We start from the raw sequence: 25,089 nt of genomic DNA, 5'->3' as shown, positions 1-25,089 counted from the left end.
TTGTGGATTCTTAAAAAAATAGGGAAAACAACAATTTGCAAGAGAGAATTCTAAAACAGAACAGTCATCAAATATGTGTTCTGTTAGAAAGGGTACTTCATTCCAAACACTTGACAAGAAAATGCAGAACTCCCACTCAGTTTACAGCTGCTGTCCTTTTACTCTGCTGCAAAAGCAGATTTCACTTGTGTGAAACTGCTTCACCAAATGTTGCTTGTGGCAGCAAATCCAGCAAGCATTTGTCATGGTAGTATTTCTTTGTTAGGTGTTAGAATAATTTCAAAATATCTTCTTCAGCTTATGAACTGCAACACTTAGAAGTTTTTATTATCATGTGCAGCTGCAGAATATCACCAGTATTCAAACATATGAGCAAAGCTGATGTATGAGCACACTTACTGGGATACTGGAAATATCTTATGGGATTAATAAAGTGGCAAACCCCAGTGAAGAACACAGTTAACTGGCCTAGGAAGCAAAGTATCAAATCAGATACTAGAATGGCATCTGTTGGTTTGCCTCACTAATATATTAACAGTAATACATTCTATTGGATAACTGGTATGCTCCAGTCACTTTTTACCCTGTCACCCTCCACATCTGCCTCTCCAAGCATTCCCTGAGTTTATCACTTGCAATTACCATTCACAAGCAACTACACCTCTCATGTGCCCCAAAACTCCAGAGTGCAATTTCCTTGATTACACTGCCCACTCTGGAATAAATGTCAGAAACAGCTGAGGTAGCTGTAGCTATTCACATTGACTTCCACAAACATTGCATTAAAATCTTGGGAAACTAGTTTCAACAGTCTCAATTTATACACAAGAACACCTGAAGAAGCATGTTCTAGGGATCATGACTGGAGAAACAATTTCAAAATATATGATTTGAAGAATCACATTTTACATACTGTCTAGCTCTACACCATTACAAAACAAAACACAAATTATACACCCAGAGTCTAGAGAAATTATGATAAAATCTATTCATCAAGTAATGTATTCATACTGTAATATAAAACAAACTTGGATTAGAGAAATAAGAATCGCAGAATGTTCTTAAGTCTGTACAAAAGAGCTATCCTAACACATCCGAATACCTACTGATTAAAAAAAAAAAACCAACCAATCAAAAAAAACCCACAACTTTTCTTCACTTTTTCCTTTTGAAAAAATTGGTTTGCTAATTTTAGAAGAAAGGGAAGCCAAGAGAAAAGTCACTTGCTAAAGTAACATTAAATGAGTTAGTTACCCTAACTACCCATGCACACAAGCAAAGAATTTCCTTAGTGCAGAAAGGCAGAAGCCACACTGACACTTCTGATTGTATGGAAGTTCAGCAAATGCTTTTGCTAATTCAGTTCAGGTAACCTAATCAATAAAGCACATAGTTCAACCGACTCAAACAACTCAAAGTTTAGAAAACAAGGAAAACCACAAATTTATTTGTTTCAGAAAATCAAAGATTAATGATACATTTTTAAGACCTAGCTATGCTGGTCTACTGGCCACCGGCCACCAGAAGGAGCAACCCCATCTCTCTTGTCCTCTGCACCCCTGATGCTGATGTGACCCTGCAGCAAAGGGATGGAAAAAACCAGAATGGCAATAAACTAACCCCGGTGAGACTTCAAAAACAAAACAAACAAAACCCCACAAACAAACAAAAAGCCTTCCCATGTTTATACTCCTTAGGTGTTTGCAGGTCACTGCAAGGTCAGCCAGAGACACCTCTGAAGTGTCTGACTATGGTGACAGGAGAGCTGGACCTTCTCCTTCAGAACCTCTGTGTTAGTTCTTAAGGAGGTTTAGCTGCCTAGTTAAATTCCAAAGGCGGCTGAGTGAAGGAATTATCTTCAAGTATCTAAAACAGAATCACTTATAGAAACAATAATAAGTAAAGAACTGTCTATTTCTCCCAGGTACAGGTAAAAAAATGGCTAGATTGAAGTGGGGAGAAAAATTACTTACATACAGAGCAAACAAGGAATTGAATTTTGCAACAGCCTGATCAGCAAAATAAGGAACTTTCCTTGAAAGCTTAAGTGCAGTTTAGTCCAAAACCTTCAATAGCACTTTTGGTGTTCTTGCTTCTGTCCCTATGCAGTGAGAAAGGAAAATAGAGAACAACCCCATTGTGGTTCTTACTCCCACAAGGCTTTGTAAACAAGGCTACACTACAAATCTCTAACCCTCATCCTGAAAAGCAGCACATTCACATCTCAAGTCTGAAACAAATGAAGGCGCTATTAAAAGTATATAGTAAGAAGCTGATTTATTGTACAAGTATGCACAATGAAATGCTGGGGTTTTGTTTCTTCTTAAGAAAAAACAGCAGCCTGTAAGAAAGAGCAGTACAGGACCAAGTTGATCAGAGCATTCAAAAAATAAAGCTGAGGAGACCTCATGCCACCAAAGAAGGAAATAAGTACCCCAAGTAGCTGAGGCAGAGAATAACAAATATTTTTAAGCTGACTGAGGACAGCTCTTCCTATCACCTCAGAATACAGAACACAGCAGTAGGATGAAAGCTAAGAGTGAGAAGAGAAAGATAATTTGTTTACTAGCTGAAGTCCCACACTTGAAATGAAAAAACTGAATTCTGAAGAACATGGCTTTTGTCAGAATTTTGAAGAAAACTGTTTTAACATCAAATCTAACATGTTTAATACTTTACATATGAAGTATAAAAGAAAACATTTTCCTCAGAGCATCTTGAAAAATTAAAAAATATTACCAATATTAATTTTTAGTAGGAAAACCTGGGTCAGGAATGTTGGGAATATCTTAAATCAGTTTAAGCCAGAGAAGATGCTATATTCTCCTCTCCTTTGCAAACCACCAGGGTATCTTAATACTCATAAGTTAAAACCCAGAAGTGTCATAAAATCGTACCAGTAAGGAAAGAGGACATTTTCTCTCTCCTCCCTCTGCACACCTTCCCAAAAAAAGAAAAATTTAAGGACAATTTTCTTTAACCAGTAGCAAAACTAGCAGGGACAAATCAAGAGGCTCCCACTGGGTTTAGTCATCCTTCCAATTTCAACATTCCCACAAATGTGAGGAATGAGTTATGGGCAATCAAGCTTTTCATATTTCAGAAAAAAAATAGGGACATACCCCCATTTTCAGTTCACTGAGGTGGTTAACAACCCAAAAATTAGTAAAATGCAAAACACACCAGAAAAGAAAATATACACAGTGCTGTACTTTGTGGGATTAATAGGCATTTTTTTCAGAACAATCAGGTTCAAGAATGGATAAACCTACCTCCATGTCCAGAGATGATCAAAAAGGCAGTAAAATCATCTCTACACAAAAAAGCTGTCCAGCACAGAATTTAAGTCACCCAAGGCAATACCCTAAAACATGCCAACAAGTGGGAATACTTGTGCTTCAACTGTATTTCTCCCTGGACTGTGAATTATCAACTTCACCATCCTCAGACCTGCAGCTGTGAAGTCAATTCCCCGGTACAATTTGCAAAAACAGCCCTAAAATGTTATGAGCTGGCAAACCACACATGTTTAATTAAGAGTCGTTTTACTGGACCTGTGGTCATTTCCCCCTGGTTCGCTTTCACAGCTGCAGCACTGACAGGAAACTTCAAGTCCTTTTTCTTCCCTGAGAAGTTGCAAATACACAAGTGACGAAACAAGCTGCATTTTGTAATACAAAATAGAGGTCCTGCAAACTAAATGAACTGGGCTTTGGGGCTTTTGCTTCTTTATGCTTCTGAGTTAATGCAGTGCAATCTAAAATCCAGTATCCATCCTCTCAGAAGCAGTTAATTATAATTTTCACAGTACAAACATAACTTCTACATGGCCATGAGGATAAAAGAAATTCTGTTGATTGTGTGCTACAGTAACCAAGAAAGAACCACAAAATAGCATCAATGCATAGTGCATGTCTATTCTATCTTACATAAAACAATTGGGGAAGGGACTAAAGTAGCATGTCACATGGTCTAGAAACTTGTTTTAAAAAAAGGGGGAGAGAAAGAGTGTATGCCACAATACTCAAAAAATAGTAATAAATGGGCACATCAACAATTCCCCCAGAAGCTCAGCACAGCTATCCACCCTCCAAAGCCAAAACTAAATCTGAGTATCTCTCCTCTTCCAGCAACACTCCTTAAACATAACCCAGTTGTATGTTTCACACTGAAAATTACTGCATTATGTCCACTGGTATATGTTGCAAAACAGGTGTCAGAACATGTTCCAATGGTCCCTTATGTTCTACATGGACTGCTGAGCAATTAAAAGGCTTGGTACTATCTATGCAAGATAAAATGCTGTGTTTGCTGTGGATGCCAACTGTGTAAGTAACAGGACACACACAAAAAGTCTTACTCTAGTTTTCTGTGTGGATTTCATTCACTCAGACAAGTATGAACATCTACTGGAATCAAATGTTTAACAGAAATCCCCCTGCAGGTCCTTCTCCAACAAAGTTTGAGGTGGAAAGGCCTCTTATGAAGAGCTGAAACAAAGAGGTACAGCCTGCCAGAAAGGAGGAGGAGGTGTGTGGGGGAAGGGGGTCAAGTATTTTGATATTTGAACTAGACTCCATCTCCCAAAGCCTGCTGTCACAGTTATACCAATCCAGAGAGGGTCTGCTAAAGATGCACTGATCATAAAGACTGCATTTGGTCTTCCCAGGGATGGCACTGCATTCAAAATAGAGCCATTCTGACCATGAGCAGCACTGCTGGATTAAGACCATAAAAGCCTTTTTTGAATTCTGGGCTCCAGGAATGAGATAAGATTCTCAGAAGTAAGAGAAATGACTGAGAGTAGCCATAAGTGAGCCAGACCCTGCAATAAAAATAGGAAGCAGAGTTCTTTGTCACATCCCTGCTCATTTGCAGACTGCCTGGGCTGACTGTCTTGAACCACACTAGGAAGTGGGGAAACACAGTGACCCTTCTCACTTCTCCCATGATTGTAAGACAAATTCACAACTTACTAAAAGTTAAATGAACTGATATAATTTAATTTCTTCTTCTGGGCAAAACCATTTGTCACTGCTGACAAAAATACTGAAAATCATCCAAGCCCTAGGTATCAAGAGATTCCTTCCAATTTATCAGTAAAATGAAGGACTTATTAAACTGCCCTTAAAAAAACCCTGCCCCTAAACAAAAGACAGGGAGGAAAAGGAAAAGTCAGATATCTGGCACTAACCCTCTCTGAAAGAGGCCTCACTAGCACATACATTCCCCCGTGCACTGCGTGCTCCAGATTGCAAAGCATGTTCCAAAATACTGGGGAGTGAGACATAATTTTAATTAATTTTTAAAACACCAAATAATTTCTATGATTTTTTTTTTCACTTTAGTAGGATTTACAGTCTTCTGACAAGCGTAAAACTGCGACTAAATTTAGAGAACATGTTTAAATGGTCTAAAAGCATACAGATGCTTTTGTTGCAAGGAATCTATTTTGCAAAATAACAATTTTAAATTCTAATGTAAAAACTAATGTAAGAAGAGCTGTGTTGCAAAAGACACAAACAAATTACCAGCACCAAGTACACAGGAATGTGTAATGGTACTCTTGTTATACAGCGTGAGGGAGTTCTGAAAACCTTGTCAAACTTCATTAAGAAGAATGTTATGCTTATTCAAAATTACTAAAACATTCCAGGCTTTTTTGACTGTCCTGTGCAATAAAGCAAACCTATTAGCAGTGCATTATAGCTGAGATGGCAAGAATTTGCTAATGGTTTCATGCTGATTAAGCAACAGGCAGCGAGCGGTGCCCTGTGCGCGCACAGCGAGCCCAGCCCTCCCCCGAGCTGCTGAATTACAACTCCCTGCTCAGCATTCAGCGGGTCAGCTGGAGCCACCATCCTTTGGAGAACGTTCCAATTGAAACTGCAAGTGTCATAAAGTATGGCAGCACTGTCTGCCAAGCTGTCAGGAGAAAAAATGCTTTAAAGGACATGTATGTTTCCCTGAGTATATAGCAATGAAGGTGTTCTTGCAAGCTGACAGAAAGCTGGTGTTCATCTGCAGAAAACACAGGTGGAATGGAAGCTGAACTTTCTGGGAGTCTCAAGAGAAAAATTAATTAATAATTAATGTATTTTGAATTACTGGATACACTAATACTTTGCTGTTGATTTCTATGTTACTTTCCAGCGAGATTCCCAGTGAGCTCATATAAAGAGGTGAATTATGCAAGTGCAGCATTGTAGGAGCTCTGGATTCCAGGTCCCACGAGGGTCTGTAGAGTAACAGTGCTGAAAGCCGATCAGTCCACTGCCCAAACAGCTTTCTGCAACACTGCTGGCAGTGCCAGAGCTTATCCTGCTGGATGACTGTTAAGATTTTGCTGTGCAGCCAGATTTAGTACAACAGCTATATTAAAGATAAAAAGCTTATTGGGAAAATTTAAGAGCCTGAATAGGCTTTAGGCTAACATTGCTCCAAATGCTTTTGTCTCCACAAGAGCAGTAATTGAGTATGGAGGGTGATTAGCTCTATCTCCTAAATAACACTTACTGGAAGCGTTAGCTGTGCATTTCTGATTGCCACTGAAATGGGGATTAGAGGACAGGCAAACTATCTGGCACAGCAGCAGTACAACAACCATAACAAAACCTCCAGTGAAGCCTCAAGATGAGCCTTGCAGCCATAAATCCCCTCAGAGAAAGGCAGGGAGATGCTAAACTGCTAAACTCTGCTAAGAACACATACTTTCCGTTTCAGCATTTGGATTCATCAATTTTGAGCAGAAACTGAAGGTTTATGCCCCCTTTTGCCACAGCAGTGCAGAGCTTTGGGCCATACAGGCTGGCATACCATGACAAAATGCATCTGGGAGCTGCAAGAGGTTACAAGTATCAATTTTTTAAAAAGCCACTTGTCATAAATCATGCCTTTATTGATATGCTTAGCATAATGCATTAATATGAGAAGATTCTTCAACCTGAAGAAGATTTGGACCAAGAAGCTGTTTGATATGGTTTTGATGGCTTTTCATAGGCTTCTTTTTCTCTACATAAACCTTCCCTCAATAAAGACTGAAGCTAAGAGATTACAGAAAAACCATTTTCCCCACACTATTCAAAATTTTTAACATATTTAAACAATTTCAGTAACAACTAATCTTTTACATTAAGTATCATTCTACCACTTACTCATTTATCCCATTATTAACATATATAATCTAAAATTTCATTATTTTAAAAATCTAAATTCATTTTCACCTGGCAGATTTCAAAGAATGGTCACCATATTAGGCTTTCTTGTCTTTAAAACCCACTAGTCCCTGTATTAGATTTTCCTTTATTAAATCTGTATTCAGATCCAGTATCCTCTCACATGTTTACTGTGTAACACTGAATATAATTAGTGGGTTCTATGACAGACAGCAAGACTTTTTTACAAGGTGCAAGACAAAGTCACTGTATAAGGACTTCGAGAGGAGATTTTCAAATGAGTCTTTGGTATTTTAGGACACTGCATTTCTTTGGAATCCTCCCTGTGTCCCAGTATATTGGAATAGGACATTCACCAGCCTGCCTGAAGCAAACAAACTTGAAGGCAAAAAGCAATAGGTGGGGAAAATATTTAACATTAAAACGAATATATTTTTTGTTTTTCCAGTACTTTGCATGTGTTTTGTGTTGAAAACTCCTCTGACCAGGAAAAATACCTCTGATTTTGGCACTTATGGAAATGAAGTTCACAGCTCCACTAGAGAAAAATTTTAAAATTAAATTTCCATTATAAGTTGGGCTCTTAACAGGCTCTTTATATATTGTCACCTCCAGCAGACATAAGTACTCAGCTGTTTAGCTTGCATGTTGAAGTTTCTAAATAAACCATTAAAATCCCACATATATTGGCATCTGTCACTTATACTGGAGGGGAGAGAGATGTAAAGAATTAAGACAAAATGTCACAAGGCCTTCTAAATTCCCAAGACACTGCCTCTATTCTCAAGACAATGTACGTGCTACAGCACACAAGCAAAACCCTGAGGTTTTGTTAGGGCTGCTTGAACCCCCTCAATCTCATGTATTTTAATGACTTGGGACAAAGAACGCCTCCTATTACATCGCGTATAACATTTCTGTCTGGTAATGAAGGATAAAGTAGAAAGCCAAGTCTCATGCCAGAGAAGACATACAGAGAACATTAGGTCAAGACTACAGTTTGAAATTTTGCCTTAAAAGACATATTAGGATGAGCAAAATAAGTTATCAGTTAGCATATTTATATATTTATATGAGGTGTTTCAAATTTTAAGCAGAGCAGGAATATTTCCCTCAGTAGCTGTTTAAGACCACACAAAAAGAAGCCTGTACATAATTGGGCCAGGGTGCTTCTACTATATTTTTAATTTCCAAATTTAACTGAGCTAGAACAGGCTGTGATCACTCTAGTTTTAACACTGGGATTCTGTTTTGCAAAAGTACACTGAATAGCAGGGGGAACATTTTTAGGAATATATCCAACCCACTGTGCCTAACTTAAAGAAGTTAAGAGATTTTTTAAGATCATTTTTGAGGGCTTTTTAAAGTGCTAAAGCCAAGTACACAATTGTACAGGCTTTTTTTTAAATTTCCAAAATACTAAGCAATAGGCTATATGTACTGCTTACAGCAGAATTAAACAAAGCAATAAAATTCTCATGGGAACCTCAACCAGGTTGCATCTTTTTTTCCCTCTCAACAACTACTGAAAATAGAAGTATTTGTTCTTTGACTGCATTTCTTAGTCTGTTTCTCTCTACTTGCAGACAGTTTGTTGGCACCCAGTGTAAGGACAGAAAGCATGAAACACTCAGCCATGCATTTCTGCAGTTTTTCTTCCTCTTTATTTTCCTTACACTAGCAAGAATGTCTTTCATTTCCAATAAGAGCTATTTCTGCAAATCAGTATCTAGAAAAAGAAGTATACATTTTTCATTGAATTTTGTGTTTCAACATGAAAATGTTAAATTAACTCTGCAACTTCCACTTTACTTCAGTGAATTAAACCAGCAATTTTTGTTTCAGATGGCATTTAAGAAGATATAAAAAGACTCAGTATTTGTGGAATTTTATTTACTTTATAATTCTGAGGCTGCACTCTAGCACATCCATACATACCAGGGACAACACAGAAGGCTGGCTCGGGGCTCAAATCACCATTTAACATACTTTGAGAAGCAAAGCAGCAGTTTATGGATAGACAGTAATGATATAAGAGCAGGATAAGCACACACAAACCCAGAGACAATCTATGGGCACAGAATTTAAATACAGCCCTTCAAGCTACTTTCCTCAAAAAATTGATTGGCGAAAGAATTTGTCAATGTAGTACCATCTCAGCACAAGGTTCGCTTCAATTGTTTTAATAAACAGCACACCAAAGACCTGCAGCAGCTGGAAAGAGCTGTTTTACAGCCCTCACAGTGCTGTACAGGGAATCATCACACCTTAGGTTTGGACACAATCTGCTGGGGCTTTAAAGATTTACAAAACGAGAAAATAAGAATAAGAGTTTAGAGCTAGATTTTTAGCATAATACTCGGGATTTGGATTTCTGTTTTTCCATTAAAAAAAAACCCACAAGTTTTTCTAAGTTGTGCTCAAATGATAGTTACAGTAGCAACTTATGTACTAGCAAAAAGCAAAAATGGATGAAACACAGTTTTTACATATATAATTAACTGAAAAGTAAGCAAATCTTAAAAATAAAATTTACACCTCGGTGAAGCACAACCCAAAACCTTGTGAAACACTGAGACAGGTCTCTCTTTGAGACTGAAGCGTGGAAGAACAAAAAGAAAAACTATCTCAAGTTGAGCATCCCTCACCCTGTGTCTCCTCAGGCAGTCACATAAGCACTGCCCTTCAGGCTGGCAGAAGCAAGAAGAATGAAGGTAAGGGAAGAGGGAGGCTGGAGCTTTTACTGAGGAGGCTGCACTGGGTGACTGTGAGGAGCTGCCATGGGCACAAGTGAGCAGAGGAGCTCAGGGGACAGGGGGACAGAGCTGCGTGACCACCAGGCCCCTGGCAGAGCCATGCTGCCTGTCCCCACACTCCTGCTCCCTGCCTAAGGCAAGGCAGCCACAGAGCCTGGCTGTGAAAAGCTCTCCTGGGAGGAAGCACTGCAGGTCCCTGGCATAGCTGGTGGGCACCAGCACCATGGGGTAGCACATACTGCAGCAGGAAAAGCACACAGCCTCAAGGAAGCATGAAAATGCCATTACAAGTTAAGAGTGCAGCACCTGGGAGGGATGAACACAGCAAAGTCACAGCCAGGACAAATGGCCTTATCTGGATGGCACAAAAAAGACAGTACTGATGAGTACATCTCCTGGAGTTGTGAGGAAGCTTAAAATTGGTAGCCACACTATATGAGGTGTGAATCAAGATCAAAGGGCTACCAGGAAACAGAACAGCTGCCCCTGGTTTTTTTATATCTCATATACACAGAGAACATGGGTATATAGATATGCACCCACACACATACAGAGTTCCCCAGGCCTAAAGCACAATGCAGTTATGCATGACAAACATCTATTAGCTTTTCCAGTTGGATGAAGATACCCAAGAATTGATAAGGATAGTGCCAAGCATGTTGATAAATCTGCAGTGGTGGGAGCTGGGGGAGGAGGGAAATACACCTGCATTCAATTTCAATAGGAAAAGCAGTCAAATCAAAGTCACTCAAGAACCTCATTTGTTGTTGCAACACTTTAGTGCAGGATAAAGCTTCTTCTAAATATCTAGAAGACAAGCAATAGTTATGTGCAACACTTTCTGTAACATTTCTGTGGTACCATGAATCACTGACAAACAATATCCTGGTGATCTTTCAAGCTCTCTAGAAAATGAATGAGCATGCAATATTAGTAGACATGCTGAACAAGCAGCCGAGTCCAGAAAGTTTGCTAACTGTATTTTTGTTTTTACCAGATATAACATTTTGTTACAGTATTGCATAAGCACACCTGTTGCCTGAGTCCCATCACATCAGTGACAGTAAAAAGGCAAGGGTGTCCTCGAGTCCTTCACATCTGCTGACTTTGCACTAGATTGTGACTATCCAGGCTGCCATAAAGGAGCTCCTTACAGGCCAGTGACACACTCGTGACAACACTGCCCAGGCCAGAACCACCACCTCCCTGCAGCACTGGAAATAAATATTTGTAGAGCCAGGTGGTGATGGGAGCAGCAAAGTGATTCAGCTGAACAACAATCCACGAAAGCAAAGGTGGCAACTGTGTACACTACACACCAGCAGAAAACAGACATAAAACTCTGCTTTTCAGCACTGTCTTTAAACAAAATACAGGGAAGTTACTTAAATTTAACTAGATGATCTGAAGATCATCCAGAAGCCTTAGGTAAACTACTTTAAAAGGGAATAATTAAAACTATATTATTTAAATTCAAAATGTAATACGCAATTTCAGATTTAAAATAGGAGTCCAAGTTTCTAATCATGATTTTGATTATAAGCAGAAGGTGAAGCCAGATAATTTAACATCAAAACTCAACATAAGCAATAACCTAAATTCACTCAGACAGCTCCTCAACTTCTAGCTTTCATTTACAAAACTTATCAGATGGAAAACTAGAATGTATTAAAATACAGACTCCAAATGCCTATGCCAGTCTTCACAGCATCACTGTACACATGCTCCAAATCTCTGTCAAAAGAGTTTATGAACTCTTAGGGCAAACTAGCAAAAGATGGGGGAAAAGTATACCAAAATTACCTCCTTTTCATGATGAGAGAGGCCAGCAACTGCATGTTATTTCGAATACAGAAACACCAAGAAATTTGCATTCTGCATTTTCGTTCTGCACCATTTCCCACTGCTGACATTCTCTATGCTTGTTTGAATGCCTCTCTGCACTAACCTAGCACTTTCATATCTACCAGAATAGAACTATAATCTACAGAAATCTACTGTCTTTCCCAAGAACTAGGTCAGAAAACCTTTTAAGATAGGCGACATTCAAAACTGATACAAATATTCTAACATCATGTTACTCACAGCAGAAATCATTTGAAAATCCTCAGTTCTTACTATCCTGAATGACTGTTTTGTTCAGAAGTATTGTCCTTAGCCTTGGAACAAACTCCACAAAAAGGACAAACCCATTTGTCTCTATCATTTTTAAATCAAACATACCTGGCAAGGCATGTCAGAGACATATCAGCTGTTTGGGTACTAGATATGCACAGATTTTGCTTGCTTTTTTTTAAAGCACAAATGTCTACTATTCCAGAGAGCTGCCTAAAAAAAAAAGGGAAAAAGTGTTTTGCATTTTATTCTACAGAGTCATACGTTCCCTGATGTTTTGTCACACTGCTGTGAAACAAATGATACTTTCTTTAGGATTCTACAGAATAACAGCACCTTTGTTCTATAGGCAAGCACTGCAATATTAAACAACTGCCTAGATTGTAACCAGGTAAAGACACAGCAAAAGCAATTGTTTGTGCCCAGAGTTATGTGAGAGAACAAGATATGATCAAATATTCTCAAAACAGTCTCAAGCAGAGTTTTAGCTATTACAGCCTTTTCTGTGTCTGGTGGTTCCCTACTTCAAATGACAGAAGCACTGACAACGAGAAAAATCAAGTCCCCAGTATCTCCAGCTGCTTTCAGCTTAGGCAGCAGTGAGACAAAACACCCAATCCTTTTCCTAGGGCTGCTTTCCTGTTCAAGCATTTACGCCACCATCCCTAAAGACTCTGTCATCACCCTGCTGAGGCTGTCACTGGGCATGAATTCAAAAGAAAAGGCAGGTGGGACAGCATGCACCAAAACTCAAACATTGCACCCTAGAAATTACACTTTTCTAGATAAAAACAGAAAAATCAATTCCATATTATGACTATTATTCCTTACACAGTGCAGCTTGAGCTTCATTTGAGCTAGGAAGTGATTCTACCAGGATAAAAGCCACAGGTTTATTCACCTAAATCAGTGCCTTCAAAGTTCCATTTCATCATTTTCTGCATGAAATTTGGGTTAATAGGAGCCCAAGAGTCAAAAGACTGTGTTGGCACTTGCAGAATTTTGACAGTGCACTAGATGTTTGTTTCAAGTCTGAGAGACAACACAAAGCTGCATGTACCAAGCAGATCTGTAACTTACACAGCTGAGCATTCCAACATCAGTATTAGAACAAGCCAGTCAACTAAAACCAACTTGTCTCACAGGTCGTGATTTTCTGACAACTGCCTCACACAGATAACATTGGTGCTTGCTGTTTATTTTTTTAAGGAAGCTCAATCTGATTTGCAGCAGGGATGTGCAGAGGAGCATATGGGATATGGGCTGTAGGCAGTGCTTGTGGCAGACAAGGGTTGCTCATTTTAGGGCACCTAAATCCAGATTTACTCACCTGGACCGAGAGGGAGAACTATCAGCAACCTGAATTACATATGAAAACTACAGAGGCTGAGCTGATCACAAACAGCAGCACTGTAAAGTGAAACTATCCAGACCTGTTGACACTGCGTGGAAAAAAAAAAACCCACATATACAAAACCAGCCAGGAAAAATATTCCTTAATATTATCTGTCCAGAACCTTTGAGTTATTAACATAATTTAGCAAACATTTCAAGCTGTTTACAAAGCTCTAGCAGCAACTACCGAAATCACAGGAAAAAAATTTAATGTTTTATAAAACTCCTTAAATTATAAAGCTTTTAGTTCCTTGTCATTGAAAGTTATTCTTCACCTCATTATAATGTGCATATTTCAGCATTTAACATCATTAGAATAACAAATGCTGTTTTTAAGAAAGGAAGAGACTAAAGGATGGTACTTAAGACATAATTCAAACTACTACATTATACATATCACCATGAATCTGCAAACATGTTCACTTTTATTAAGAAATAAAATCTTGCATGCTTCCTTCATACTGTCAAATTACTCATCTCTTGGAGAAATGAATGAAATAAAAAAAAAAAGCATTTCTTATTATAAAAGCAAACTGATTCTGTGCCCTGCAAAACAGTGATAGCCATTTATTTAAGAGGTTTAATGTTGGACCAGCAAGGCACTCTAATAACCTGCCACCAGTCTTTCAACTAAGTGACAAAGTCAAGAACTCCAAGATCTCCAGAAGATATGCTGACATCCACAGAAACAGAAAATATTTTATTTTCCTGACTAAAACGTTACTGCAATCACACAGAAATTGCAAAGGCAAGACAGAAAGAGCTCTTTAAGATCTTTACTACTCAGAATTAATCAAAGCAAAACAGCCATCCTAGTGATAATCCCCTTTAGTGCTTCACAGTTTATGCAATAGTCAATTACTAAAGAGGATGAAAGACAGAACAATCTTTGCAAATAGGTCACTGTCTATATTTATAATGATTAAAACCAACCTGCTGCTAAAAGTAACTTCTAATAAGCATAAAAAGTAACATTTAGACAGTGCCATGTATTTACCCTTAAATACATTCCATGTCTCCTATGACAAAAGAGGAGGTAACACGCATCAGAAACAAAGTTTTTTCCCATAGGTTATCCATTAGCATTGCCAAAAGCAGATTTTAATTCTGTCTGTAGTTTTATCATAAAGTATCATCCTCAAAGATATCACCTAAACATTCTTAATACGATCTCTGATCTTATCCAACTCTCTCCCTGTCTGCACACCTTCTCTCGCAAAACTTGGTAGGAAAGCAAGCATTGCCCAGGGTGCTTTTTAAAGACCACTTTTAATGTCTTCTCCTTTTGCTTCAACTTTTCCTGCCTCTTCAGGCATGCCTGAATGTGTGTTTTTGTTTTTTTTTTACTTCAGAACAATTACCCAGGTCTCTGCTTCTACTGCATACTGCTCAGACATCCCATCTACTTCTTTCAAGTACCGTCCATATCTGCTAAAGAATCACTCAGAACTTTCCTTCCTACATACTTGGCCTCCCTGAGGAATATTTTTGCCCTTTCCTTGGGATCAGGATATAACACCTGACACATTTTCCTAAAATTTTATTGAACTTCATTGATTCTCACAGCTTTAAGTGCCACCATTGTCTCAGTGATTCTTACACCCAGCTGTGCATTCACTCAAACTATTTCATTCAGTTCCAATTCGACCTGCAGTTACTGTCAACACCAGAGAATTAAATCTGGTTAAACTGAAGCTTGTTTCCTCTCAAGCCCTACTTCCTCTAATTACCTCCAGCCTCCCACAGTTCAAGCCCATAAACTAAAGTATGGTTCTTACAATGCCTTAGCCACCAGAGTGGCAATCAACAGTCGCCATTTTTTTGCATAAGATGTCAAAAATGTTCATTATCCAGTCCTGATGTTTCTCTCGACCAAACCCTTTGCTACATCTTCATTAGCAAATCCTTCTGCTCACACTGCCACCTCTCTGTCCTTCACCTCACATATTTCATCTGCTAAAAAAATCCTTCCTTTTTGCATTACTTTGGAGGCTCTGGATCTTCCAGTATTTCCACAGCCAGTAAACCTATGAGTTCAAGACTGTACAGCTGCAGAACCAGCACATCATTACTGGAAAGGAGGAGGAGGATAATCTTCAGAGGATAATGTAACCACTTCTTAGAAAGATCTCACAAGAGAAGCATTCTTCTGTATCTCATATATTTGTACTCAAGGACAGTGAAAAAAACACTGAAGGTCAGGCTAAAGCTGAATGCTATCACCTTAACACCACCAAAAAATTACTTACATGAAGGCATTATTAAGGTAATTCTAGTTTCTAATCTTACAAATTTAAGAGAAAACACCTGTAGCTTAGAGTTTATTATAATGCAGACTGCATAAAACTGAACTCCACAGCAGGCAGGGGAGGGAGAAGCAGTCAGTCTTGTGAAGTGAAATCCTGTTTGTGCGTGAAAGCCAGGAACTTGATGTTCTCACTACAGACTAAGAGCAATAAAAACAGCTTTCTGAGCCATTAATTTCTACACAGCTGATTTCTACTAAACAATGCTCATTATTGAAAGAATTCTAAAAAAACTGCCAAGCTGTTCCAGTGAGAAGGCTGGCACTCTGAACATCTAGACTGAGCTAACGGTGACATCAGTTCTACCACTGCTTTAATCCCCACGGCTACTAAATGTCAAACATTTTCATTGTATTTAAAGAGCTTGCAATTATCCACCATGAGAATAAGTTACAAAATAAGGCAAACTGCAAGGCATAGCAAGCATCCACACTCTTGTTGCCCAAGATTCTCATAATGGCAAGTGAAACTGCCAAGCATTTTCCACAGCCAAAATGTGGCATTTTTAGCATTTGTTATTCTTGACCACTGTGAAAACTCCCCCCTTCATACCTTCCCTAACACAGTGTCTACAATACATGCATTGCTGCCCCACTCAAATATAAATTTATAAATCAGATGTAGCATTGAATAAAGTATAGTGGGGAGAGGTGAGAATGTTGAAAAGATTAAGTGTCACTGCATCAAGAGGCACAAAGTCCAGTGGAAACTGAGCTGCAGGCCATATATTTATTATTGACAAAAGACACCCATGTAATATTAATTCCATCTGCTTTAGAGAAGGAAATGCATCAAATTATAGGCAACACAGAAGAAGGAACTGTCCTACCATGTAATATTAATTTTAATGTGATAAACTATTTAAAGTAGGATATACTTTCATACACTTTCTAAACATTCCTTGGCATTTTCATCATTTGTTTGGCAATTTATTAATAAGGCAGTAACATGCCAACACATGCTTATAAAATAAATATCTAGTAATCACTTTATTGTGCCAAGTTCTGAGTGGTTCATATCAACTACACTGAGCTAGGGCAGTGCTATAAAGAAAGTGCAAGAAAGCTCATGGATTCTCACACTGTAAGAAAGACATCACTGAAGAAAAGAAATAAAATTCATTAATTCTATTCATCCCACAATATTTGTGGGAGGGGTGATGAAGTTAAAACTAACATAAAATACACACATATTAGAGACATGATGTCCCATAACTATAGAAGCTGAATATCAGGAATGAGGCCAAGAATATAGTAGGGTATTGAAAAGGTACAGATTCTGAGTATTTCAATAAATATATATACACACACAGTTCAAGACTCTGTAATTCACCTAATCAATCTTGTATCTTTAAGATCTTCCCCTACAGACTCATTCCTAAGCAGTTTTGTCTTCATTGTTTCTTATTAGCAAAGTACTGATGCACAGCCCTCAATGGTAAAACTTTTCATGTCTACTGTTCGCATCAGGTTTGATTTGAGATACTCTGGTACTGTGAACACATGCTGCCAAGTGGGATTTACTGTAACAATCAATTTTTATCCAAGCAAAAACAGTTTCACACTACAGCTTAAGTTCAAGAGTAGGGAGCTTTGAACAGAATTTAAAATAATTGAACATGTCCCTAAAGAAAGATGGGGAAGGCAAGCATGAGGTGGGGTAATTATCTACATACACACATATATAAATATATAATTATGTGTATGCACACATACATCACTGGTTTGAGAGCAAACCTGGATTACAATAGACTAATTAACTTGGTTACCCGTACCAGAAGTGACCTGATTAAGTCAGAGTTCTAATCTTTTGATGGGGGTGGGGGTTGCCTGTTAAAAAAATAATTAAGAAGTGAGAGAAACTGCTTTACCAAGGACAAAGGCCGTCAATGCTCAGTTTTAGCCTGAAGTAGGAGTACATCATTCCTGAGATTCTTCCATACTAATTAACAAACTCACATGTTTTGAGTTTTAATCCAGAGTAAAGTTGTGAGAAGCAGAATTGTCATGGCTGACTCATTAAAACAGTCTACAAATAAAATGATCAAGCCAGAAATTCAACTCCATGTAAGTCTTGAGTGTAATTAAACCCACTAAGACAGTAATTTCCAGTTCTTATGTTATCTATACACACTTAGGGAAAACTGAGAATAACTTGCACATTTCAACAGGCCGAGTCATGAGGAGTTACAGCAGTAGGCTCCCTTCCTCTGAAAGAAAATACAACCCAAATTCTGTGTCATATTAAAACAATCTTAATATGGAAACACAATTGTTCTTTCTTTAAATCACAAAATAATGTAAATGGAATCCATTTCCACAGCACAGAAATTCTGCAAGAACTAAACACATGAACTGTTTCTATTTTAGTAACAATTTTATGCTGAGACAAGACATTCTTATTTGAACAATTGGAATTTTTTGGAAGTAAGTCTCAAAACAGTAGCAGACAATTATGGCAATAACAAAAGAAAACAAACCAGACATGGTGGCCATTTTTCAGCTTACCTGCACTTGTTCTGTGGAACTACTACTGAGTTCATCTCCTGACTCTGAATCTTGGTGAATTTTTTCTGAGCCTTCTCCTGCTGAATCACAAGACTGTTCATGCAAAAAGCTGGTCTTCTCTATTTCCAAGAACTCCGGGCATGGGAAATGACCCATGGAAATGGTTCTAAACTGATTGGAAACCTTGGGAGACTGCAACTCATTGCTAAGTTTTCCATTGTTCTGGGTAAGGTCCAGACTCAAACCAAAAGTTTGACAGGGGCTATTGTTCGGTCCCAGATTTTGATTGGCATCTCGAACTAAGCAAGACACTTGAACTGGAGAAGATTTTCCAAAACTAGAAAGCTCTGGAGACTTATTCACATTTTCTGTTGATCTCTGTAATCCATGTGTCAACTTCAAGGTGTTATTTGGCAACATGCTTGCCTGCTTCACAGGTGGCATCAGTGCTTTCCGGGGTATTTCCTTCACATATTGAGCTGGCACATAAAAGGGTTTGGAATTTTCATCTCTTTTGACCTGCCACCAATCATCATTAGTCTTTTTCACTAAAATGTATTTCTCCCCTTGCTTGATCACAATTTTCTTATCCTTGGCCTCGTACTCATAGTCATACTCCACTTGAATGTAAAAATGTCCTGGGAGCATCTTCCCACCCTTATCAGCCATTTCTATCTGAAAATATTTCACCTTTTCAGACAAAAGGTAAGCGACATTCTGTTTCAGTGTTATTTTCCTGTTAATGTTCAGAGCTGTAAAAAAAAAAAAAAAAGTACATGTAATCAAGTGGCTGTTTAAGAGCACTTTGGATAAAAATAATTTTGAAGAAATCCTGCCTACTTAGACTAATTAATGGAAAAATGCAGTATTTTCCTTCTGAGTGTTGAAATAGAAAATCAGTAGAACAACGTAGGTCACTGATTGAACTGTCCTATTCACACAAGCCTCCTGCTATCAAGTGGCTCATTAACTTCATTAATTAATTAGTTATTGCTTCTATTACTGATTAATATTGATTGATCACTGGGGATTTGGTGAGGGGACTGATCTGAGTCAATCCCTTGCTTACATATAGGCTTAATTTCTTAAATAAACTGTTAATACACTAGTTTTAATCAAAATACTCCAAAGAAGACTTATCTACCTCACAGAAAACCTGATCTAACCAAATGTTTAAGGGCTAGATCTTAAAATCTAAACACAGTGACAAACAAAACACAGTGACACAGTGAAAAAACAGGACTATGAACCAAAAGGGGTAATGAAAAATTACTAATACATGAAAACTCTGAAAAGCACTTTTCAGCATCTTTATAATCCAGACAACTGCTACTGCATTCACACCCACAAGCAAATTCTATTTAATCATGTAGCATCAATGTCCAAATTCATGGGTGGGTAAGCATTGGTCTTGCCAACTTGCACTGAACACAATATAGTAAATTAACATGAAAGGTAGGATTTTTAACCTTGAAAATCAAAGCATGTAAGATCTTCCATCATTCACACAGAAAGTAGGAGAACTGAAGTCAAATGCTGCCATATTTAACCTTATGAAGATTAACAAAGACATCTTTTTATTTTTAAATGCACATTTCATGAATGAGAAAAGTTACGTAGAAACTTGCAGCTCTGCAAGTTAAGACTTTGTGATGAGATTTGTAGCCTTTACCCTGCCACAGAGTGGAACTAATGCAATTCCATGCAGGCACACACATGCAGAGTGAACTCAGCTGCTAAATGGGACTAAGGACAGAAATAACAACAGAAAAAGAACTTCTGGGGAGATCTAAAGCAGAAACCACTAAGGATCATTCAATTTTTTTTTGCCATTTCTGTTATTTGACCTGAGCCTTGAAAAAATACCTTTGGCTCATAACTCAGAAACAAAGTAGAAGGTAAAAAGCTAAAGTATTACATGAAAACAGAAGTGCCCATCTTTAACCTGTGTCTCTCTCCCACAGACCATCTTGTTTTACTTCCAAGAAGCATTTCCTACAGGTAATCAAGAAGCCACCACCGTTTTCAAGGTTCCAAACAGAATCCCAAAGTCAAATTTACAATTTTATAAAAGACTTTGCAGAAGTAATGATGGTACCACATTCAACAAAGCTGACAAGAGGAACACAAAGCAGTAGAAAAGAATGCCAGGATTCTGGTGTTTACTCTCTACCATAAAATGGAACGTTGACATTCAAAGTCTATTTACAGGCTCAGTACAAAACAACTTGCTTACCTGCTATTCTACATAAATAGGTGTTTTTAAGTGCAGCTCTGCAGTTGTTTAGCAACAGCAGCAGAAGGTAAACATGAATAAATTGCAGCCATTCCTACTCTCTTCCCAGCTTCGGAAGCTCTGCCATGCAAATGCTATTTTTTTCTTCTTAGCAAACCTGACTCCTTCCAACACTTCTTCAAAGCTGCTATCAACCCCTTTCACAGCTTCCAGGTCAGACACCAGAAAAATGCAAATCTTACCAAACTGCAGCCCACCTCAAAGCTCTGTTACCTCAAAAAGCTGAACCACAGGACAAGGATCCATCCTAAATCTCTTTCTCCCACACAGAAACCAAAGAGAGAACGTAAGCCTCTGTTTTCCCACAGGACTAACAAACATTGAAAATGTTTTCATTTTTTGCCGGTTCCATATGACAACTTATTGAGAATGCATGTTTAAAATTGTTTCAAGACAGAAAGGTTCAACAGGTTGCACGTTATCCTTAAAAAATGCCAATTTTTTGAATAATACAAGTTAAATAAAACGGAACCGCTACAAAAATAGCTCTACCCACTTTTGAAGTCAGTTTTGCAGCCTAATCTCTTTCCAAAAAATAACAACATAAAAGAAACAACAAAAATAAGCAGCACAATTTTTGGTCTTTCATCCAAGCTGCAAAATTATCAAGTCAATAGCAAACATTTGGTAATGTTGAACATATGATTAAAGAGAGACAGGCTGTGTTCAGCCAGAATACTAAAACAGTTTTACAAACAGATCACATCATCAGGATCGAGCAAGGCTCTAATTCTCCTCAACCCAAAAAAGCAAGAAATATGTATGGTATAGGTGGGAAATTTACCCTGAAGATCAGCAAACAACTACCATGGCCTTGACCTCAAAGATTCAAATGAAATAATTTTTGTTATGCTTTAATTTTTTTAATGCAACTCTTGTGTCATAAAAAGTAGACTGCATGTACTCTCTGTGCAGCCCAGGGGCCAGCTAATTGTAATGCCCTTTCATGAAGCTGTCTCACAGTTTAAAGAGCCATGAGAGCCTCAGCCAAACCTCTGCTGTAAGGGGCTCACAGCAATACAGGTGGGAATGCACAGTATTGACACCTGGAGTATTAACTTCACTGTGCTACCAGTGAGCAGCTGAAGTGATACAGCTGGTCAGTCCTTGCATCCTCATGGTATTTTTATTCCTTACCATTTACCTGTCATGCTCGATGGCATCCACATTGGTAAAGAAGTTTGAATTACTCTAATTAGAGAATGATAAGTATGAAAAATCATTTACTTCTGCAGAGAACATCTGTAAGCTTTCATAGCTTAAATAAATAATACCTTAAATAAAGTCTCAGTACCTGACTGAGAGATTAATAACAAACGGCCTCACTAAGAAAACCTATGCTCATGAACATCAAAAAAGAGACTCAGACCTCACTTTTCTCCTGGTGAAGAAAACCTCAATCGCTACTGACAAGTGATCTAAGGTGGTCACATCCACACGTGGGCACACAAGCCACCATTTCACGGATCATTCCCGCTGTCCCACGGGAGCGGAGCCTGGCGAGGGCAGGCACGGCACCGGCTGCGGCAGCCGCTGCGAGAGAGGCGAGCAGGGCTTTCACTCCTCACCGGGGCAGAGATCCCTTCGGACTCCGGCTGCCATGGAACCGTTCCCATCTCTTACTCAGCTAAGGCTGACTAAGGCTGGCAGCTCTGGGTGTTCGCAGAGGTCAGCTCCTCCCTTCCCCCACCCTCCGCCCGCGGGCGCACCCCTGCCAGGGCCGGCCCTGGCCCACGGGCTCCTCTGCTCCCGGCACCGGGCCGGCCCTGCCCCATCGGACCCTCCCGGCACCGGGCCGGCCCTGCCCCATGGGCTCCTTTGCTCCCGGCACCGGCCCGGCCCTGGCCCATGGGCTCCTCTGCCCCCGGCACCGGGCCGGCCCGCTCCGCGCTCGGGGCTCCGGGGAACTCTCCCCACAAGCGGGTGCACACGCAGCACCAGGGGTTCGGCATGCCAACACTCGCCTCTAGCTACATTTTTAAGTGCGTCCCCACAAAACGAGACCGTTTTTATCTAGACCCGATGTGACAGCTCCAATCACCATCAGACAGGCAGGGTTTGGAGAGGTGGAGGTCCGCTCAGAGCTCAGCCCTTCCTGGAGCAACCTGAACCCTGCAGCTGCACCCTCACCTCCTTACAGCATCCAGTCTTAGCTACAGAATGGTGCTCCTCGACTGATCCTCAAGTCCATGGAAATGTTTGAAAGAAGCACGGTCCTAAGACACAGAATCATAAATATGATCATATGTGATACACATAGAATGCTCATGTATTGTATGAGACATGATCACCCCTAACTTCAGCATTATTCTAGAATTCAAGTCTCACCCCTACCCTCTCTTTTGAAATTAATCAGGCACAGAGTATTTACTTCTCATCTTCCAGAACCAGGTAACTGAATCTTGGGAAACAACCTAAAATACTTTTTGCTATTTCTTTTATTTTCCTCTAGGGAAAAAAAAAAAAACAAAAAAAAAAAAAACCACAAAAAAAGAACCTTACAGGGGACAGGGAATTGTTACTTACTTTCCAACACAAACAGATGATAAATTGTTAAAAATGCTACTGAGTACTAAGGGATCGCCTTAAATTTCTTTGTGCGACCTTGTTCACAGTGTCCTACAAAGCAGCAGCAGTTGACTTGTGTAATCTTTTTCCATTTTCAGCATCAAACTTCACCCACTACTGAAATGAACCCTTGTGCAGTGCTGATACAGAAATAAACTCAATTAAGAAGGCTAAATTAAGATAAATTCTTAACAGTTCAGGCCAGATGAGTTACCCTGGCTACACCTCAAAAGATTCCATGATTCTGCTTCTCCCTGGGCACTTTTCTTAGGGGTTCAGGCTGTATCTGCATGACCACTGCCTGGGAGACTGGTCCCTTGCCAGACTTCAACCCCATTCATACCTTTCTTCCCCCTGCTTGTCCAGCACACCTGACTCCTCAGCCAGTATTTTCCTGCAGACCAGCGCCTGCAAGAGCCACCCTCTGCAAAGCACGCATTGAGAGCATGCAAAAGTTGCATACAAATAGAGGCAAATGGAGATGACAGATATAACCAAAACACACACAACTTACAAGCTGCATGAAAACAAGCTTAGCCCTTCGCTCTTTCCTCAAACACACTTCGAAATCGAGCACTACTCGCAAGTAAACTACCTACCCGGAGCTCGCCCGTCTTTAAACGCTAGAGGCATAATAAGCAACCATTTAATAATTGCCCGTGACTCAGAGCACTGAATAAGCGATGCATTTTAAACAAGTGTCAGGACAACTTTTCAGCGCCGCTGCAGCCCGCGCCCCCCCTCCCCCCGCTCGCTCGTTCGCTCGCTCCCTGCCAGCCCCGCTCGCTCCTCGGTGCGGGCTTTTGTTAAGTTGTTGACTGCGAGGGCTAGCTATAAATAGCGCGGCTCGGCCGCCCCGACCAGCCCGGCCCAGCCACCCCAAGTTACCGCGCTCAAGTTCACACAAGGGCGGCAGATCCCCCCGGCCCGGCGGGGGCGCCCGGGAAGGGCGGCGGGGCCGCCGCTGCCTCCCTTTGTCTCCCGCAGGTGAGCGGGCGCCGCTCGCACACGGCAGCGCGGGCGGCCCGGCCCCGCCGCCCGGCAGCGCGGCCCGCGACGGCGCCCAGGTGCGGAGCTGCCTCCCGGCGCCGCCAACTCGGCGCTCCCGGCGCCGCCCGCGGAACGGAGCCGCCGCCGCCGCCGGGGGCAGAGCGGGGCGGCGCCGCCCGGAGCCCCGGCGGGCGCGGGGAGCGCTCCGCGAGGCGCCCCAGGAGAGGCAGGGCGGGAGGGCGGCGGCGCCGGGGGGCTGCGGCCCCTGCGCCGGCCCGGGCATGGACGTGCCCCCGCGGGGCCACCCAGCCCTGCCCGACCGTCCCGGCGGCGGCAGCGCCGCGCTCGTCCCCGTCCCTGCCCCCGCCCTCCCCGGCGGGCCGAGGGGCGCGGCGCAGCCACCCACCTACCGCCCGGGCCCCTCTCCGGCTGCGGCGGCTCCCGCTCCGCTCCCGCCGCGGCCCCGGCGAGTGTCGGCTCCGGGGCACGGCGGCGTCACCGCGGGTCACGTGCCGGGGCGGGCCCGGGCGGGGGTGGGGCGGGGGCGGTGCCCGGGACCGCTCGGCCCCCGGTGAGAAATCGGTGTTCGCACCGGCCGCTCCGTCCGTCCTGCTGTCCGCCTCGCCCTGGGCTGCTGGAGCGATGCCAGCAGCTCCCAAGTGATGCGGTGTGTGAAACACCCGGGCCTTTCTGTCCCTGGTGAAACGAACAGAGGGAAAACAAAAAGCAAGCACTTTCCTCCCTGCAAACAGGGGTCGGTCTGACTGTTCAATAGAATATACCTGACGAAACCACATTTTTTAGGTAGTTGCCCAAAGAGAAACAATAAGAAATAGTCCTTGATGCTTATTTTGAGTTAACTCGCTTGGTACCTCTTACTGTATTAAAAAAAAAATTTCAAACATTATTTGAAAATATTTAGGTGGCCTTCATAGCATTTTCAAATTGTAAGTAATCTTATCTTTCTCTTTGAAAAAGCAG

General features: G+C 40.7%; 1 protein-coding gene across 9 annotated transcripts in view; it reads right to left on the bottom strand.

The window, feature by feature from the left end:
• ARHGAP12 (Rho GTPase activating protein 12) overlaps positions 1-24,602 on the bottom strand; it is a 75,185-nt gene extending 50,583 nt beyond the window's left edge. For 2 of the 9 annotated variants that reach the window (XM_030228547.2, XM_030228552.2), the window contains exons 1-2: positions 24,515-24,602; positions 18,255-19,006 (exon numbers count right to left, since the gene is read on the bottom strand). In XM_030228547.2, coding sequence (XP_030084407.1) covers positions 18,255-18,923 — 669 coding nt within the window. In that variant the 5' untranslated portion in view covers positions 18,924-19,006; positions 24,515-24,602. Of the gene's footprint in view, positions 1-18,254; positions 19,007-22,680; positions 22,773-24,514 lie in introns of those variants that run through there. The other 7 variants (XM_030228531.2, XM_050970800.1, XM_050970801.1 and 4 more) reach the window with 7 other exon arrangements.
• Between the last annotated feature and the right edge of the window lie 487 nt (positions 24,603-25,089).

The sequence above is a fragment of the Serinus canaria genome, chromosome 2 (assembly GCF_022539315.1).
Source record: "Serinus canaria isolate serCan28SL12 chromosome 2, serCan2020, whole genome shotgun sequence".
NCBI lineage: Eukaryota > Metazoa > Chordata > Aves > Passeriformes > Fringillidae > Serinus > Serinus canaria.
This window is presented reverse-complemented; position numbering and strand designations above follow the sequence as displayed.